The sequence below is a fragment of the Dermacentor variabilis genome, chromosome 2, assembly GCF_050947875.1.
Source record: "Dermacentor variabilis isolate Ectoservices chromosome 2, ASM5094787v1, whole genome shotgun sequence".
In the NCBI taxonomy this organism is placed as follows: Eukaryota; Metazoa; Arthropoda; class Arachnida; order Ixodida; family Ixodidae; genus Dermacentor; species Dermacentor variabilis.
The window spans coordinates 212,601,826-212,622,272 of NC_134569.1; the positions used below are offsets into that span (position 1 = coordinate 212,601,826).

Sequence of the window (20,447 nt, forward strand, 5' to 3'; positions counted from 1 at the left end):
TCGTTCCTCCCGACCCAGCACGAGGATTATCGATTTGCGCATGCGCTGCCGTTCGAACGCGTATGCTAAGTCGCTGGCGCCTCGATTCCGTACGTTGTTTCCGAAGCATCGGCGCGCACAACCACACCCGACTACGACAACTATACAATAGCACGTGCTCACAATAGAGGCGTGCGTAAGTTCTTAACTGCTATACACAGCGAGCTCGCTGCCTGCGCGGTCGCAGTCACGACTGCAGCGCGTGAACAGCGTTCATTGGTGGCGATGGCAAGTAGCACTCTGTGGTGCGTGCGCAGCCGAGGCGCGAAGCTCTGTGAACGTGCTTCCACTTACGCCTTCCGCAGGCTGCCTCGCATCAGCCTGCGAGCGCGCGCTAACCCGCACACACAACAAGCACACACACACATATACTCAAACTTGCATGCGCACTACTGAGCGAGTACGATTGGGTGATTGGACTGGGTAATAAAGCCTTTCCTGCCTGCCTGGAACGGTGTTGCTCGCAAGACAACGCTCGGCTCTCTCGGGGCTGTAGTACTCGTAAATTAGGTTTTCTCCCGTCGATGCCGATTGTAGCTTTGTTTCGTTATTTTTTCTGAATGGTGTGTACTGGGATCTTGTACGCCGAGCGCAGCCGCCTCTTCACGCTTCCGTAAGTTCGCCGCGTGCTTTTGTACCGTCGTGGTTCGCGCATATGCATTGTCCATCTGAAGAGCTGGACGAAAGAGAAACGCTTGCTATTTCGATCGCCTCTGGTGTTTTTTTGTTTATTTGTGTACGCGCCTGATGCGAGGCAGGGCGTGCCCAACCTGGTTTATTTAGAGTAAGATGCTTTCCACCTGGTGCTCACACTGCAGAAATAAAGTGGACTTAGCAACAAGTGGAACGAAGAGTAGGACGTTGCATCCATTAAGCTGCGGTTTTGATAGCCGTGCAAATACGTTTAAATGCGGAACACGTAGCCACACGAAGAAAGTACATGGCTGTCATCGACTGTATAGTAACGTTAATAGGAAAATGCGAACGCACAGGCGGGAACACTTTCTCATTTTGTAGATGGCTCAAGTGGGACAACACCGCACTATGGTGTTCCGATTCCGTATGCCAACGTAATGGGGCAACAAATACGGCATATGAAATGACTGCTGCCTTTAGGTTTCAATAGCTATCCGCCCCCTACCGCTCTGTAGTGTACGCGGTTTCGTCTTGCTCGTCTCTATGTCTTTCATTCTCCCCCTTCCGCTATCTTTCTCTTTTTACCCCCCCTTCACCCTTCCCCCCGTGTAGGGTAGCCAACCGCAACTGCCTGTGGTTAACCTCACTTCCTTTCTATGCATCCTTCTCTTTCTCTCTCTCTCTCTCTCTATTGAGAAGACAATTAGCGGAGGAAGCGCAAGAAGTTTTAAACAAACAACACAAGTCACATTGACGTCACCATTGAAGGTTTTATTAAGTACACGCATATGTCGCTCAATCACGAACTATGTCTTTATGGAAAACAGGCTACACATATGGCGCTGGAAATCCAAATTTCCAATGTTATTAAGTTACCAACGGGGCCTACGGCGCCAGCACGGATGGTTCAGATGTGTCATTTATCTCATAATAAAACAGTCTGGTTTGATTTAAAGCGACCAACGACAGGTATATTTTGTTCCTTGGAACGAGGACTCAGCACTATATATCTCGCCGCTCGGAAGGTTGAAGCGACCATGGTACACTACCTCGTTGAAACTTGTGCTTAGTTGGATGCAGTCATGCACGGTGATCAATGCAATGAGTGCTGGGAAGAAAAAGGGGTTGCGAGCTTTCGGCGTTTCCGCCGGCTTCGATAGCTCTATGGGATAGCGCATTTTGCAAAACCGCATTGCACATAATTCTCGACAGAGTGCCCTGGCGGGATACGAGAAAGGGGGGCCGGCTGTCTGCGCAGGGTACCGAAACGTTGCGAGAAGTGAACGCGGGGCCATTACTGCTAGTCTTTCATGAAGTCCCGCGACGTATATACGACGCGCATGGGCTGGCTCGAGGGAGCGCGGGAACACAATGAGAACGTGGTCGCGGCCTATATGCTCTAATGGCGTAAATGGGATCCCAGCGCATCGTCTCACAGCTTTCACTCTTCTCTCTTTCCACAGGTGCGTGGAAGTGGAGCGGCGTCATGGCGTCGGCGGCAACTTCCGGTCCGCGAACAAAATGGCGGAAGCCGGGGTTCCGCTTCCCCGGAGTCGGTTGGCTTACCGCGCAGACCGTCCTACATCTGCTGGCCTCGGTGGAATGTCTGACGCAGACGACCACTACATCGAGTCAAGGTGAGAGTGCGGAATATCTTGACGACGCGCCGGAGTGACGTCAGAGGTCGCCGAAGGAGCCCGCTATAGCAACGACGCCAGTCCTGGTCACGGGCCAATCGTAACCGAGAGATCCCTGTGCAAATAATTAACTAGCACATGATCAAGCACTTCTTTGTATATTCAATAGTAGCAGTTTCCAAAGTAGCAACTTGCAATATATGCGTGGCAGTTGGACCTAATCACAGCTATACTTTGAAGGGAAAAAAAAATTAAGAACAGTGCTTATCCAAATGACATGTTGCTTTTGCGAACAGCATCATCTAGATTGAATAACTTTATTATTTTTTATAACATCAGGTGCAGGAATCCTATCTAGACGTGATTGAAACTAAACGAGAGATTATATCGCTCTGTCAATTAAACTGTTTGCCAACGAGAAAAGCACCGCCAGAGCAAATTGTAAATTAAGGCAACGCCAGCCGATGCATTCAGCCGGAAAGCACGACGACTACTTTGGCCCTGGTGCCAGGCGGTCTTTAAGGCAATGTTCATGTAATTACATAAAACGATCAGCGTCATAGACTTGATGAGGAAAATACCCTCTCAAAAAAAAAAAGGAATGCACATAAAAACAAAGAAGGCTATACAAATGTTGAAATGACATGTTTGAAGCTATTGACAGGACTGAGCGTATCATACTTAATAAAAGAAAAAAAGCATATGCATATTAAATTTATTCTTTGTACTAAACGTATTTATCACCTAAGTGATTTGCGCCCGAATTCACGAAGTTTTTATTTCGCAACTGTCCTTTGGCATTGGCCGGTAACCTATACGCTATAATATTGGCCAACCTAATGATCGGCTAGCCTCTGCTCTTACGTACCGTTATAGCGTAAGAAGTTTCTTGTCAGCCCGTACTTAAAAAAAAAAAATGACTCTTACGACAGAATAGTTCGCAAAAGAAAATTCCAGCAAATCCTGATGCCGGATAAATGAGCGAAAGGCCATTCAATGGCAAAGGACATTTACGAGCAAAAAGGTTTTGTTGATTTGGAATCTGAGCTGTCGTTCATGGGCGTCTCTTGTTGCAGCAAATAAGACCGACATGTCACGTTACAGAACGTATTCAGAGGTGTGGTTGCGGCAGGAACGATATTGCTCACGTCGGCGCAGTTCTACATGAGCTCGCAATTACGAAACTCGAGACAGATGGACAGCAAGTGGGGCGAAATTCGCGCAGCTTGTCGTAAGCGCTGTCGCCTATAGTGCAGTGACCGGCCACCTTCGCTAATTATACGCCAAACGCCATGACTGATTTGTAAATTGTAGCGTGAGAAGATTTTTCGAGGATATGGACCCTGGTGGTCCGTATCTAGGCCAACAACGCACAAGGCCAACATAATAATGACGATGATGATGATGGTCATCATCATCGTACCAACACTATCGCAACAGGCAAACCAGGCCAACATCAGGCGCGTCTTCATTGGGCGTTGCTTGGCGCCACCGGTAACTGTTGCTGATATAGCCGTTAAAAATTAAAATTGAATGCTGGGGTTTTCCGTGCCAGAACCACGACCTGATTATGAGACATTATGAGACTACGGGTTAGTTCTGACCGCCCGGGGTTCTTTAACGTGCACCCAATGTGCGGTACACGGGCGGTCTTTCTCTTTTTTTTTTCGGGGTATTTCGCTTTCATAAAAATGCGGTCGTCGCGGCAGGGACTTGGTCCCGCGACCTCGTGCTTAGCGGTACAACGCCAAAGCCACTAAGCAACACGGCGGTTGTTGATAGCCGTGTTCTTGCGTAATGGTAGGCTGCCTGCATGTATAGGGCGCTGTTAGCTGGAGATTGTCTCGATTTCCCGTCCATTAGAAAACAATTCTCGCTTAAGGTGCCAGTCGTCAACCGCTGCGAAGAAAAGTCCGCACAATGGCAGGGTCGCGCGCTTGATTGCCTGTAAGCGCTGGGAAACACTCACTCTGACCCCGTCACTTCCCGCCTTTTTTACCTTCCGGCCACGCCACTGGGAAAGTGTTTGAAGGGGCGATTCCCACACTTTCCACGCGAGCATATTTCGTCCGGTCTCTCTGTCGGCGTCCACATCGGTGTTAATGCATGGAAGGTCACTGTATAGGTACTGCGTTTTAATCCACGGCACCTACATAAGGTGTGGGAGATCTACAATTATGCGTATAAATAAATCGCGGGTTTCACGCAAACCTCTTATTTTACATTCCCACCAAAGCAACAAGAAAATTGGGCAGAAACCACTAACGGTGATTGTCAGTGTAAGCGAACTCGGTTGCACCTCCCCCCCTCTGCGTCGGCGGAGAAAGTCCGACCACTGCCCACCAACCATCGACTGCAGGGCCACGGGTGAAGGAGACAAAGAAAGCTATTCGCTTTGACAGCTTATCACGTGCGAAGCTCCGGGCCTTTGCTCTTGAAGTTCCAGCACTTTCGTACTTGTGCGTGGTTTGCTTGCGCTCGTATCTCTCTCTCTCTCTCTCTCTCTCTCTCTCTCTCTCTCTCTCTCTCTCTCTCTCTCTCTCTCTCTCTCTCTCTCTCATTTCACTCTCTTTTATTTTTCGATCCCCCTTCACCTCATTCAGAGTAGCCAACCGGCACTGCCTTTGGTTAACTTGCAGACGAAATAAAAAAAAGGAACGCAGTTCACTTTGAGGGTGAAGTCTTGCAAACGCAGGCATGAACCCATATACGCAGACAAGCAAAAATACCGGAGATAAAAAAGGAAATGTTAGCCCCTTTTTCTTACCTCCACTGCCTGCGCCAGAGCTAGACACTCTGCAAAAGTAATCGCGAAGCGTTTAAGGGGGCGGGCCTTACCACATTTTCGCCTGCACGTATTCTGTTTTCTCACGTTACTTGGGCCCGTTTGGAAACTCCAAACATTTCCCCGCAGGCTGAATTTCTAGCATATCTGCGTGACAAGTGAGATCTTGCCGTTTTATTCTCCGCAAAATGAGTCTAACGTCCCGTTCTGCCGCGTAGATGCGCACATTTTTGCTTCTTCGCAGCCGCTTGCCAACAGGTTGCCGATTCGCCCATCACTCCGTCCTCTTGCCAATCTAGCTCATAAGGAGACCTTTCCACCGATCTCGATTTGCTTACGCTGTCACGGTGGTGTCAGAGACAGCGACCTCCTGACAGACATTCGAAAACGCGTCTTGTCGCACAAATCAAGCTGATATGCATTGAATTACAGTTATCAGAGGCAGCGATGTGACAGGAGAAAGCCACTCACGCGAGCGACACATAACGTTCTGGCATTGTTACGTGCTATCTGCATTTCTGATCGCACATTCTTCTTCGCCAGACCATGCTTCTTGACTTGCGCTGAGCACTGCCTTATGTTGTTCTCTTTCAAATTGCTGCGGAGAGGATGACAAAACACACGCCTGCGATATCCCATTGCTCCTTATTCTACACTATAAGAAATAATAAATAGGCGATGATCTCTGCTCAGTCCTTTAGCCTCAGTATACATCACACATCGAACGACTATCGGGTGACAGTGAACTGTTTTCATTGAAGAGAGCTCTTGTGCGAGTCGGCTCTGACAGGCGGCGTCTGAGGGCGGACCGATGAACTTGCCGGCTCTCTCTGACGCGCGCCAAACAAGACCGCGATCCTGCCAAGCCTCGACGGCCACTTCCGCCGGGAAAGCGATGGTAGAAACGAGGCAAATCGACTCTCGTTTCTCGTGTCTGTCCGTCTGTTTGTTAGCTGCGAGTCCGACTGACTGACTTCGTTCTCCGTTGACCCCCCCCCCCCCCCCCCATATCTCCAATCGCAACCTGGATCTGAGAGGCGAGCGCCTGTCGCGATTCTACGCGCGAGCCGCCTCGCTGCCCGCCCGCACGCACGTGGATGCACATAACGACCGTCTCTCTCTCTCTCTTCAAGTTGCGTACTTGCGCCAGCGACAATGGGCTTCTTCGATTTTCCACTTCTGGCTACCCGCGGGCTGCCAGAGCCAGCCAGAGCGTCTTCGTTTTTCTCGGGTTGCTCCGCCCACCGCGCTACGCACTTCCGCCGGGCGTTCGTTTTGCTCGCGCTGGACGGTTCTGGCTACCCGCGGGCTGCCAGAACCTGCCAGGACGATTTTGGTCTGGCTGCTCTCTGGAAGTTCTCTGGCTAGCAGACGACTAAAAGAGGCGATGGGCGCTCGCCGCCATCTTTACGGGGACTTCACGGATTGCAACGCGGGTGCTTGAGGACTTAAATTTACCTCGCTCAGCCAACCGTCTACGGTCATCTTCGGATTTCCTTACTTCTAGCGTTTTTTACGTACTAACGCACCGTTCCGCATCGCGAAGCGGTGTGATACGAGCCGTGATGAACCGTTTGAAGCTTTTGTGTGCGTGTCCCCAGCTGATTGCTTCTTCGCGGCGGTGAACAGCGCGCCGCGCTCTCATGCGTGCATGTTATCTGCATCGTGTGCCACGCAAGTTGTAAACGCTCACTCACACATTGCGGTACATTTTGGGTTCGTATTTCTCTGGTGGCGTTCCTTTTCACATATCTCGCGTATGTATATCTCCTTTCTCTGCAGTTAGCGAAGGCCTTGCAGCTAGCCCGTGCTTGCTCCGTCTCTCCGTCGTATGCTGTGGCAGCTCGAAACCGATATGTGTTCGAACTGCAGGCCGTTGATCTAAGAATACACTGATTGCACTCGGTACATTTAGACACACGTACATTGGCTTATTGCTCTCATGATTGCGACCAATGTTGTTTTTCGTGTGAAACGTTTCGCTCGTCACAGGCGACGTGCATTTTCATGCGCCAGCCGCGTCCCCAGCTCCTTAAATGAGAAGTACCATCAGCCACAACAAACTTTACGAAATCGAAGCCCAAGCAGGTCGACGCGAAATTTTATGCGTATGAGCTAGACGTACCCGATAACCTGCTTTTTCATGTCTTGTGATGACACAACGCCAACTCATCAAATGTCGCCGGTGGTCGACGTGATCGCTGCGAGCAGGGATCCTCCAGCTATCGCTTTCGAGTATACAATCACGATTTCGCGTCTTCTCATCCGCCGCGTCGGAGGCCATCTGTTGCGCTGCGCAAGCGAGATTGGCCGAGTACGCGTCCTGCGCCGAGTCGCGCGAAATCGCGCGAAAGTGATCGTATCCCTGAATGCAACAATATATTTTCAAGCTGGCAACGCATAAATGGGCCGACTACGCCGAGCGCGCGCCGGCCTCGACGGGCGCTGCCATGCTGGTAGCATGTTTACATTTGGCCAGCTGTACCGGCGTTCGATTTTGCAAACTTCGGGCAGGTTCGGGTTGTCTTGGGGTCCCAGCCCATGTGACTTCCTGTCAGAACCGGAACTAACTGGCTGCCATCTAGCTGCCAGCGGGCTGCCAGAACTCCGAAAATCGAAGAGGCCCAATGGCGAGCGGCTGACCGACGAGGCGCTGCCGCGGCCCGTACACGCGAAGCCGAGAAAACTCGCATTAACAGCGGCGGCTTCGATACAGGCTGCAGGTGGCTACGATGCGAGAGGAGGAGAGCGAACCCATGCGCTGGCTGCTTGCGTGTCTGTATCGCGTGCCGTTCGCAACAAAAGCGAAAGTATGCGAAGCCGGCCGCTGCCGCTGGCTGGGCGAGGTCTGCGGGCGCTCCGACAAATTGCACGCTATGGCTAGGCTGCTCGGTAAAACCCCAAAGAAACAGAAAAGAACGTGTGAACCGAGCGACTGTGCCTCTATATGTGCCACGTGACTACACTGCAGGTTGGGTGTCTCGAATTTATAGGGCACGCGTCCATCGTTTTTCGCGCCACTCAAAACGATCAACGAGAAACGCGGCTGCTTCACCTTACGAGTGTCGCCCGCGCCTGTTAGCGAGCTATCCGTCTTCTGCCCCGTTTTCTTCGCGCCCGTTGCCGCAGCGCTGAAAAGTGCGAGCGAGGTTTTGAACAATGCATTGACATGCAGCGGCCGCGTAAACGCAAGACTACATTACGCCCGCCCGCAGCTTCCAGCGTTTCGGGCGAGGCTTTGCGATTTGTGTTCCAGCTGTTCCGTACGGCGTTCTTCGGATTGTCTTCGTCGTCCGCAGTGCTCGCTTGGCGTTTGATCGTTTCTTTTTTTTTTCGGTCTCCTCCCACAGAGGCGTGTGCCCAGAGGTACGCGGCAGGCAGTGCGTAACAAAAGAATCCGCGTCGCGTGGTCGCAGCTTTGACGAGAAATTGTTTCGTCCGTGAAACAGGTCACTGGTCTCTGCCGGTTACGCTCCTTTGTTGGCTCGTTAACCGCTGTCTGCGCATAATGGCGACTGTGCGAGAAGTGCAGCCCTCTCGCGCGGTAACCGTGTTTAGGAGATTTGAAAGCGAACGACGCTTTCTGAAAGCTTGGAAAGGTTAGCGAGATAATAAAACCTGTCAAACTTCTTTCTATCTTCCTATGCGGGTAGATAGGGTAGACATCCGGTGCTCCACCGTGTACGCGCTCGTTCTCGTTTATGTGATGCGAGAAATTTTCTAGTCAAGTACAGAGCGCTACGGCGTGACAGTTGCAAGAGACACGGAAGCCACCGGCGCAGCCTCCCTCTTTATGGTAACAGTTCTTTTTGTTTTCTACGTTTTCTTAAAAGTCTTCGTATATGCAATATTCAGAAGCTACTCTTCGAAAGTGATAAACATATGAGCATAAAAAGAAATAATAAATACATGAGAAGTAAACAGCTTGCCCCAAAGTTAACCGAGTACTCTGCATTTCTTGGCGCTATTTGCGGCGAGAATTAGGAGTGGCGCCCTCACGCGAGTGACGTCACGGCCAGGACGCCGCTCGTTCGGCTCGCTCGGCTGCCGCGCGCGCTCGTTCCCTTCGTGTATGCTTGGGGTATGGGTGGCTCGAGCCGTGCTTATTGAACGATATGTCGGCTTCTTTCTGCTGCCATGACTGAACCACAGTTCCTTCTCCTAAAGCGCACGAGTCAATAAAATTTGCCGCCTGGATATCGCAAGCTACGTAGCTTTTGAAGGAGTCTACTGGCATTGCAATGGATACATGAGCCGTGTCTGTCCATAAACTTTGCGTAAAAGGAATGTCTGCAAATTCAACACGCGAAGTTGTGTATGACGCCTCGCTGAGCACTTAACATTCCCTTAGTATTTAGCTATATGAGACAGTGCATTTTACATGGAAGAAAAATCTTGGTAATTGGCATCAGCATGTTATCCGTGTTAGAAAGACACTGCCTAGTGAAGCTGTCATCATGATTCTTATTACTTTGGTGTGTTGTTCTATTCAAATATGGTCATTCATTAATGCGTAAAAATATAGTTAGGCGCGCATTTCTTATGAAAAAGCTTGCTGCTACATTCATTCCCCTCTAAAACAGGCCTCCAAAAAACGAATTGCTTATGGCTGCTAACACGACGGCGCGTCATGTAGAGTATTTACATAGTTAGTTCACAAACACCATAGTAGCAATCACCTGAGAGAAAAGTTTCCTTGTTAAAATCGAGAGCCAATCAATCCAAGTGATGAAATGTTTCATAGTGGCCCTCAGTAGCCTTTATCGACAATATGGCACACCCCTGATCACGTAACGGTAGCAACCGACTGTCGGTGTGGCGAGGCACGCTATGTTCACGAAACCCATCAGTTCATTACAACTTCGAATTGAAACCATAAAGCTTTCTTTTACAGCGCCAACTCGAATGGCTTAAGTATTCTCGAGCTTCTACGGCGCAGCTTAGATTGCCTAGAAAACGAAAATTCAAGAGCCTTCTGTCTCACCATGTCTCGATCCAGCGTTTAATTATACAAACGGATAACTATTCGCTTCGTCGGTACATAAAAGAGAACCTTGCCCAACTGCAGGCTAAATAAAGTTTGCTCCAATCGAATGGCAAACATTCATAGAAAAAGCACCACAAGCCTTGCATATACTTTCACTTGATTTCTGACCCTCCACCGGGGAATGCTGATATCTTCAATATTTCCTATACTACTAATGATTGACGCTTCGACTTCTTTCTAGCTGCAGCCATGCGGTCCAACAGGCATATTTCACTAAAAAATTTGGGCCGAGCAGCCTGTCTCAGTTCGCCAAAAAGATTCCTCATGTATATTCCTCAAGCAACAAGCACCATGCAGTAAATTTCTCAAGTCAGTTGAACGTGTAGCACGGAAAAGGGAATATATATTGGTACATTCCTATTTGCAGTCTGTAAATAGATGTAAGCCTTCATTAACCTTACTTCAAATTTCCGCCGCTTAAAATAAGCATGTGAAGCACCGCCTAATTTGACAAGCAGTTAAAGAAGCAAGTGGTGCTTGTAGAATCTAAACTGCAGTATTAGTTAAGTCTCCGTGTTACTGCCGAGCGTTTCTGTGAAGAAATGCAAAAATTCGATATTATATCATGAACTACTTGTCGTGAGCAAACCTGTTTTATCGGATTAAAATCAACGTAACTGTTGTAGCAGTCATATATAGCCAGCGTTTGTGACATACTTGTTGCACCGCGGCAGGTATGGTATCATAACTGGATTCTTATATGCTATGTTTTTGCGATTGTCCATCCGCGCATAAAAAAACCCGCAATGGGCTGGTCTGCGCTCCTTCGGCTGGCACTGTAGCGTTGCCTTTGAGAGCTGCATTGTTGTCTAAGAAATTAGCTCTTTGAATAAATGTTCGCAAAGGAAGACGCCACAAAAATATATTTGAGACGACCGCCATAAGCATACAAGCAGAGAGAACGAGGGCGAACAAACGAAAACACCGCAGAAAGCGCCCGGACAACGCCCGAACTGTAGCAGACGACAGGCGCGAGTCCTTACCCTGACGTCACGCGAGCGGCGCTCGCAGCGCCCCTGTAGTTCGTTCTCGGGGCTAATTGGGCGAGCGGACATACCGTGGCGCCACCTGCCGCCAGCTCCTGAAAAAGTTGGATCACGTGTCGAAGCGTATGTTTCGGCGCTGTCGCATGCTTCATTTTTCGTCGCACTGCCGCGAAATTTCGAACGGTTGTAGTAGTTGCACGTACAAACAGTAAAGCACGGGAACTTCTACAGCTCAGCGGGTAGTTAAACCGCGATGGAACATTTTAAAGCGAGCGTATACTTGCATGAAATAAGTTCCATTCGCAAGAGTAAAGCTAACGAATATGTGAAGCGAGGTATACGCGACTAATGCAGCCTGTCGTGCGCCTGGCTCAGCGACATATACCGTAAATTGATGGCCTTTAGTTGACTTGAACATGCGAAGAGATCTTGTCGTAGATGTTTGAAATTTATTGGAACGTGCATATTATATTATTTTACTTTTCTTACTTTCTCGAAGACAACGCAAGCACACGCCCGTATCACATTGTTCCGATCAGTCACGTCGTTATCTTTGGCCTTCTACCATAGAGAAAGAAATTTCAACAAGAGCGGACACTCCCATAGAGCCCAGCGGCCGAATTGACTGTAGCACATCAAGCGGATGTTGTTGACTCCTTCCGGTTTCGGTTTTGGGCGCGCGCGTTTTGAACACCAGTTGGTACACGCCGCGCCGGCTCCGCTGCTCGGCGCGGCATTTTATTTTTTTTTCGCTTCTGCTGAACCTCGCGTGGCCTTGGCGTGGAATCGTTTCATTATTACGTAGAAATGATTGCGATTGACCTTTACAAGACTGCACCGAATCTGTCAGGTGCAATTTCATAAAGAAAACGAAAGACGTCTTCTGAAATGATGAAATGTTTATTTTGCTCTATATAAATGCTCGTTCCGGGCTTCTTCTGCATTCATCGAAAGTTGTGGCACCAGGTAAGCAGCAGTCGCTGCCGTACGATGCTCCACCGGATCCCATCAGCTGAAAGTAAATTACAAGCATGTATCATTTTGGCATTTTGACCTAACAGGAGTATTTCGTGTAGAGGCGAAACGTGCGTAAGTGGTGAATGAGCGGCATTACAGATAAATTCACTTTTACGTACATTTCGCAGCAAAGACTCCTCCGAAACAATGCCATAAAATCTGAACATCCGATTTTCAAGCACCCCTCCTTTACCTGGCATTATTTCCTGCACTTTAAGTGCACAAATACACCGGTGACTGCGCGTTTCCAAAACAACTTGGCCTCAGTCGACACGATGGTACGCGAAGTACACACACAGGCTCAGCCAGACCATGTTACACGCTCGCAGAATGCCTTCTAATCGCACTCAAGTCAGACTCGTGGGTGGAAAGCCTGTTTTCAGTCGCTCATAATACGTAAATGTCATGTTCTTGAGCTCCTCCGTGTTATCTTTTACGCGTCCTGCCGGCGCATGCAACACTCCCGTGTTATCACTCTCGGCAATCGCTCGTCGCGTTTTCGAGAAGCGTGAGTACCGAAATAAGGTATATCTTGTTGCAGGGCTATAAAATGCGTCACAAACTTGTCCCACTAAAATTCAGTACACGCAAAACTAACTCACTATGGCCGGCTTGCTTTTTTGCTAACACCTTCACAACCCCAGGCGCGGCGAGTAAGCCTTAAGATATCCCAAAAAGTTACCAGATAAATTACAATACTTTTTCGGGTCAGAGAATGCGTCACGAACTTCTACCAGTAAGATCCAGTACACGCGAAACTAACTGCGGCACACAGCCGAGCTGCTTTTCGCTAACTGCGTCAATAAGCCGGGCGCGGCAACCGTGCTTCTAAACTACCCCAAATATAACGACGCTAGTTACAATAATGTTGGGGGCCACAGAATGCGCGAAAACTTGTCTGTCTTAGGCGCTACGACGCAGTACACGCATGTACATGTACACGCGCAAATGCCTCACACGGCCGAGCCGGTTTTCGCTTACTGCGTCAATAAGCCGGGCGCGGCAAGCGTGCCCAAAACCTACCGAAATAAGTTACAGTAATGTTGGTGCTCATAGAAAGCGTCGCAAACATCTCCCAGGACGAGGCATTAACTCAAATTAACTGCGCCAGGACGGCGGAGCTGTTTTTCGCTAACTGCGCCACTCGAACTAAGCCTAAATGTGCTTAAAATGCGCCGCACACTGTCAAACACAATTTCTCACCTTGCCGTAGTCCAGTAGTGCCGTGTCGAAATGCAGACGATACGCAAGAAAAGCATAGAGAAGGCCGGGAGCCCAAAAACATGGGCTATATCCAAAACAGACGGGTCGCCGAGCACGCGAGCTTCGCACGTACGGCCGGCCTCGCTCACTCCTGCGGCTTGTCTGGCGCATGACGTATGCACGCGCGTCTGGCGTGCCGCTAGCTTGTTGCTAGGCAACGCAACAAAAAGTTGCAAAGTGTAAGTTCATTTACACGCAAAACTTTTTCACTTTTAGTGGGAAAGAATAAAAAAAATAAAACGTTGTCTGGAAGTTTATTTCACATTCTTTTTTTTTCTGATGCTCGCGTCAACTAACGGATGTTGTTGAAACTAGGCGTGACGTCTTTCCTGTTGCCAGTTTTTGAAGAGTGTCCCCTCTTGTTGAATTTCTTTCTCTATGCTTCTACGCCCATGAAGTGCGGCTTCATCATCTACATAACTTGATGTTGCAAGTATCTTCCTCGCTTCACTTACCAGCATTATCGTTTGCCAATAGATATCTGTAACGGCTTTCTTAAGTTTTATCGTTCGTAGATTGCAGACCCTTCGGGATAAGCGCGCGGCTTTATTAGCCTGCATAGGAAATCAACCCTGCCGTCGTGTCTCGTTCGCATACGCCCCAGGGCATGATAACATAAACTTACACCTTGGAGTAATTTTAACTTTTCAGCCTACAGGTGCTGGAAGAGATAGAGAGAGAGAGAGAGAGAATATAGGAGCGCGATAAGTATGAAGTGGGGAATTGTCATGTTTTTGTAGCTTACTGTAAAATTTCTGTAATGTTATGTCTGTGTATGTAATAGTAGAGACCGTCTTTATTTGCACTGAAGAAAAAAAGTACAACAAAACGAGTCAAACACTTTCTTTTTGACTACCTGCAAACGTTGTCACACACACACACACACACACACACACACACACACACACACACACACACACACACACACACACACACACACACACACACACACACACACACACACACACACACACACACACACACACACACACACACACACACACACACACACACACACACACACACACACACACACACACACACACACACACACACACACACACACACACACACACACACACACACACACACACACACACACACACGCACGCACGCACACAATTCTCACCGACCTATCCCTTGCAAGCCCGTTTCTTTTGCGTCTCACAGCGAGCGGGAAAACAATCGACGATCCCGAAGACCGAAGACTGAGCCTGTGTGTGCACAACGGACGAGTGCGGACAGCTGCGCTCGTACGACGCTGGCGTGGCCTTCGCAAGTAATGAATCGACCGTGGCGATAATTAGGCACCAACAGGCAATAAATGCCCACTGCTGCTTCGCTACAAGCGAGTTGGAATACTCGTACATCGGATCACCTTTCCCCGTTCTCTTTCCTCGTGTCCGTGCTTATGCGCTGCAGTCTAGCCCATGCCTATGGGCGTTGCCGGCGACCACGTTTATCCGACGTCATAACAGCAGCCCGTTCACACAGTGTCAACGTTTCCCATCGCGTATTGGGGCTACGTTCGCAAATGTTCAGTTCTTGCATTGTAAAGCGACGAGGAAACGTAATCGTATACGTACCTGCAGTTTGTAATAAAGTACGCCTCGCGCAAGCCGAATTGCCTTGCTATACCATTGTGAACATTTTATGGACTCCGAAGAAAAAGTGAACACGGTAGCATACTTCCGACAGTTGTGAGCCTGTTCAAATTTTGCGTGTGTATAATATGAAAACAGATGAGAAGAATTTGTCGTTTTGACCAACTTCTTCTTGACCCATTTACTTTTCGTTATTAATTGACTGAGTGAAGGTAAATAAAGTTGTTTGGATACATTGTGATGGCGACGACCATTTCCTTTCAGGGGTTAGCAAACGCACTTAATAATACAGAGCAGGGAAAATAAAGAAAGAAAGGGCTGTGCACACAGCAGCCATCACGAGAAAAGGTGAATAAAAGATTTCGCTCTTGGCTTACAGAGCAGTATAGTGGTTACACGGGAATAAATTTCCATATCTGCGCCATAGGAAGTACAGTTCTTCGAATCCACGAGCGCCTCTTTGACGAAACTGCATCGTCGATCCAGGATCGACGCAGGTGCACAGCATGTGGCGGATTGTCGATAGCATGCAATACCTTCCTGTTGGCTGCTGCCTTTCATGGGTACCGTCGAAACAGCTTGGCAGGGCAGGAGAGTCGAACGCGCGGCTTAGGCATAACGCCGGGCGTTTACTTGCAATAGGTTACCATACACGAGGAACGTCTTTGATCCGGCCACATCAGGAAAACTCTAAAGGCGCATGCTCTCCAATCCGCAATGTACTTCCGCCAACCGTACGGCGCTGACAGCCTGAAATTATGCGCTTCATCATGCTCGGCTTCTCTGAAGCGCCGGCACCACTGCGAAGGCCTTGCACAGAACGGGAGCAGCACTCCGATCCGTATTCCGAGAGCGCGCATGCACCACGTGATCACGCTCCCGAAACACACCCCTTTTAATATTGGCGACCCAACGACGCTATAATATCTGACTCATGCATCAAAATCGTTGAAGCGTTAAGCGTGGGCAGGCGGCCGATGTTTCCAAAGGCGGAGTTGGTTTTATTCCTCTTCTTTTTTTTTTCTTTTGTCGTTTCCGCGTTACATTACCCGTGTTTACGAAAAACTCATTCGCTAAAACTGTTCCTAAGAGCAGATCCTAGCCAATCGCGACGTCGGGCATTAGCGCCTGCGGCCCGCCACAGAGCTTACTAACGAGGGGCCGAATTCATAAAGCTTTTCGTTTTGTAAGGGCTCGTTGCCATTGGCCAGCCGAATTCATTAACGATACGATTGGGTTCGAATTTTCTCTTACGAACAAGTGTAAGAGCGTTTTGCGAATACGCGCCGAAATATCTTTTGTGAATTCCGCCCCTGATTATCGGGGCGGTCGCTCGAGTGAATACACGTATACACCCCGCGGCACTGGAACGAGGAATGCCCGAGCTTCGTATGAACGCGCCGGCTTCCCTCGCGGACGAAGCGCCCATAAGCGCCCAAAGCTTAGCGCGGCCCCTCTTGCGGCTCGCGCGAGCATAAGTGCCGCGCAGATTTTTGACGGCGCACCCTGATCGTTCTCGGCTTCACTGCCTCCGCTTTCCGAAATGATGGAGGACTCCACGCGCACCGGTGATCTCGCCTACTCGGCGCGGTCTCCCAGAGCGCTCTGGCGTGACGTGACGCAAAGTGCTCTTTTGTAAGTCGGCCTGGGCAGCGTTTAAGACGGTAGCGTCCCGGGCTTTTCAATCGCGAAGCGAGCTTATCAGCTCGTTATGGAAGCGTGTATAGATTGCCACCGGGTCACCGGAAAGGGTGTTATCGTAAGCTCCGGTTTGACGTGCGTTACGCGGGTTTATTCCTGCTATCAGCCCTTATGAAGCGCGTAAAGAGAGGATATAGACGAGAGTGAGTATTCGCGCTTCGCGTATCTATAGCAGTGTGCGTAACAACGCTCGTGTGGTTCAGGCTCTGACATAGAATTTCGGGGCTGCGTAATTTTTGACCTCCAGCTAAGCAGTGATTCCAGCTGCAATATAAATTTATTTATTCGTGGGACGCTGGGCACATTTGCGCCAACTCCGAACCCATAGACAACTGCTACTGGGCCGATATGGTGGTAGGAATGGGGCGAGTTCTGGTTATGAAACTGCGCAACAGAGCAACGGGAATACGGATAAAAAAAAATTAAATGAAACTGCGAGTAAGTGCCGCAAATAACTCAACACGAAAATTATAAGCGGGAAACCTCTCGAGAGAAACGCAGCGAAAATGCTTACTAATATCATGGATTTGCAGCAGATTATAGAAAATAATCGGAACACAAAACATTTGCAAGACCAATGATAAGCAACTATGCATTTGTACGTTGTGAGAATCGTAATTAATAACGCAGGTTTGGATGTTATATCGCAGACAAATCGGCTGCGAGAGATCTTCTCATCCGTAGACGCCAACTGACAAGACGTGCACGTCGTGGCGCACGAACGGTTGTCAGCTCGCACGGCTTAGTCAATGCTAGTGGGATATATAAGGCATCTATCTACCTGAGACAATTGCGTCTAAAAAGCCTGCGTATATTTGAGCTTGCCTCACTCCACCGCGGCCTTCGCTCGATTATGTACTCGGCCCGGTCGTGATCAGCGAGATAAGATTTGTTTAATCGCTTAACGGACCTCATTCGCGCTTTTGAACAATGGAACGTAGATCTGCGCTGACTGAAATTAGAGCAATAAAGGTAACTAGGTTGAGTTTAATAAGAGAAGCCTGCCCTAATGAGCACGGATTGTAATTGTAATAATCACTGAGACGCTTCGCTTTGTTACCACCGCAGCTCCACAACACGAACACGCTAATTCGATTTTAGAACGGGGAACGAACCGACCGGCGAGAAAAGAACATGGCTGCCGCGAGCCGCCCTCATGATGTCTGGTCGTGCTCACTCCCGAAAAAAAAAAAAAAAAGGCCCCAAGCGCCACGCCCTTTAATTAACCCACAGAACACGTATTGTAAGTACGTGCCTGCCTACGAGGGCCTGCTAAAACGGCTCCGGAGTGAGACCCAATTGTCCGGTACACGCGGTATAGTTTTGTATGTCACGAGCGCGGAGTCGGCGGACGCCTGACCCACGTTCCCCAAAACGTCGTTTTCCAATGCACGAGGCGGCCTCACGCTCTAGTTTAAAAATCGAATAAGAAATGAAGGCAGTTGTGAGAAACGCGGTAAAAATTGTACAGCCCGCGGCATCGGTGGCGGGAAAAGACGGAGGCGACCGTCAGAAATAGATTTCGAGTCGAGGGCCCACCGTCGCGGCGTGGCGGCAACGAAAGACAAGACAAAAGGGGGCGTTCCACACACCTCGCGCATAGAGGCGCGCCGTTAAACAGCCTCTTGCGCGCACGCGGTGAAATTGCCTGCGGATATGGTGCGTGCGCTGCGCGAGGAAGCGTCGGCTGCTGCGACCGCGAAATGCGTGTATACGCTCTTCAGCAAAGCGCGAAGGTCGTCGCCACTGCCTCCGCGGCAGAAGCAGCGAAACTCTCCCCCGTGGGATGTTTCCTCTATGCGAAAGTGGCCGCGCGGTCTCTCTTCCCTTTCCCGCCGCTATTGCACCCGCCGTTTCTTTTTCTTTGCTCCTCGCCGTCTCTTGTTTTGTTCTCTCAATCCGCGTCGGCGTAAATTGAATGTCATTGTGCGGGCGGGTATTTCTTGAGCGTGGCGTCTACGCTAGCTTGCCGCGGGCAATCGTGCGGGGCGGGACTCTGGCATGACTCTGGCATGAAGGTCAGTGACACAGAAAGCATTCTTTTAGAGGAACTATATTAAAGACGCAGACAGAAATTGAAAGGGCTAAACAACCGATGGTCTACGAGTAGAATTGTGTGCGCAAATAAACGAAACCACGCCAGAGTATACATTATCGGACGAGCGCTAATGCGAACTATATTCGATGCTCTGCGTTCTGCAATCGTCCTGTGAATGTGCCCTCGTGTGGTTTCGTTTATTCGCGGAATCATGCTAACAGAGATGCACCAGCTGGCACGCCAAGATCCCCTTGAATCGACTAGGCCTTTACTTTCGGAACACACGAAGTACATGTGCACGAAAACAAGCAATCAAAGCCTCATAAACCTCCCTTTCAAGTCTAAAGACGAGCCAAGTACGTGGCCTGTTCACTACCCTACACTTCGGGGATGGGAAAGGGGAAAGAATAGATGAGCAGATGAAAATACTAGAAAGAAATTATACAGAAGCAGTCATTGAGAACACACTCGCAGATGAATGGTAGCGAACAGTCACAAGCGTTCGAACAGTCCAGTCACCTTCAAAATCAAATCGAGGACCTCAATAAACCGAAGACTTCGTAAGTGTCCCTTTCAATCTGGTTCGGATACTATCGAAGAACACGCGTCGCTACGAGATCGGAGAGAGTTCACTGTCGCGTGCGGTCCGATCTGTCGACATCGGTGCGCCGCAGCGAGGAAAGGGCGCAGATTTTTGCCGCGCGAGCGAGCGAGGCGGCTCCCGCCTGCAGTTGACTGACCTAATGTGGATGTCGTCGCCGTGATTGTCTGGGTCGGCCGCCCTTCAGCAGGACGATGCCTCTGGCGGAGACACGAAAGACAAAAGAGAGCCTCGCGCAGAAGCGGAGAAAGTAAAGACACACACAAAAAAAGAAGAGGAACGATGGAGGGCCCCCGTGAGACGGGAAACGGTGCTCTTCTCGGTGGAAAACAATGCGCCCGCGGCACGATGGTGTCCAAGAGGCACGCGCGGAACTTTCCGTCACTCGAGCGTGCGCGCACTCGGTAACCGCGTTTCACGTTCGGGATTCAGATCTGCGCGCACCGGGACGGGGAAATAAGAAAGGAAATGTGACACGCTTGACGACCTTGCTGTAGCGAAGGCTGCCAGCCGCAGCACCTCCGGAGAAGAGGCCCAGAATATGCGTTCCAGGGGGGCCAACGGCCTGCCGAAACGACGCGATCGAGGCCTGCGAGGAACTTGAGATGGCGATCGACGTAGCGTCTGCACGATGACGCGTGTAAGAGTTCGTTGTTCGGTGTGCGTTTGGATCTGCGGTTATGTGCTGCAGACGTTGAACAACAACAACAACAACAACAACAACAACAACAACAACAACAACAACAACAACAACAACAACAACAACAACAACAACATCAACTTATGTTCCCATCGGTCCATTTGCATTGGTGCTGCGACCAAACACATCATTAGGTACGCGTCATTGCTTCCTTATTCTGTCGCAAATACGACGTATAGAGATACGCCTGGGAATTGAGTTGTCTACGAAGGACCACTATAGAGTCGCTTGAGCCTTTACCGAGATAATTACCGTCTTTCTGTCGCACTCGCATATTCCGAGGAGCACCAAATTTAGAGTGTCATAAATTAAAAGCACGTTAAAGAACCCCATGTGGTCGAAATTTCCGGAGGCTTCCACTACGGCGTGCCTCATAATCAGAAAGTTGTTTTG

General features: G+C 49.6%; 1 protein-coding gene and 1 long non-coding RNA gene across 2 annotated transcripts in view; one reads left to right on the forward strand and one right to left on the reverse strand.

Annotated features, from left to right (window-relative positions):
* The window catches only part of LOC142573086 (protocadherin-15-like), a 295,821-nt gene that overhangs the window by 90,264 nt on the left and 185,110 nt on the right, over nt 1–20,447 (forward strand). The window contains exon 2 of the mRNA XM_075682599.1: nt 2,139–2,312. Coding sequence (XP_075538714.1) covers nt 2,162–2,312 — 151 coding nt within the window. The 5' untranslated portion in view covers nt 2,139–2,161. The remainder of the gene's footprint in view (nt 1–2,138; nt 2,313–20,447) is intronic.
* Nucleotides 12,010–13,777, reverse strand: LOC142571178 (uncharacterized). The gene is made up of 2 exons (XR_012825788.1): nt 13,351–13,777; nt 12,010–12,142 (listed from the first exon to the last, which is right to left on the reverse strand). It is a non-coding gene; the product is annotated as an uncharacterized LOC142571178 (long non-coding RNA).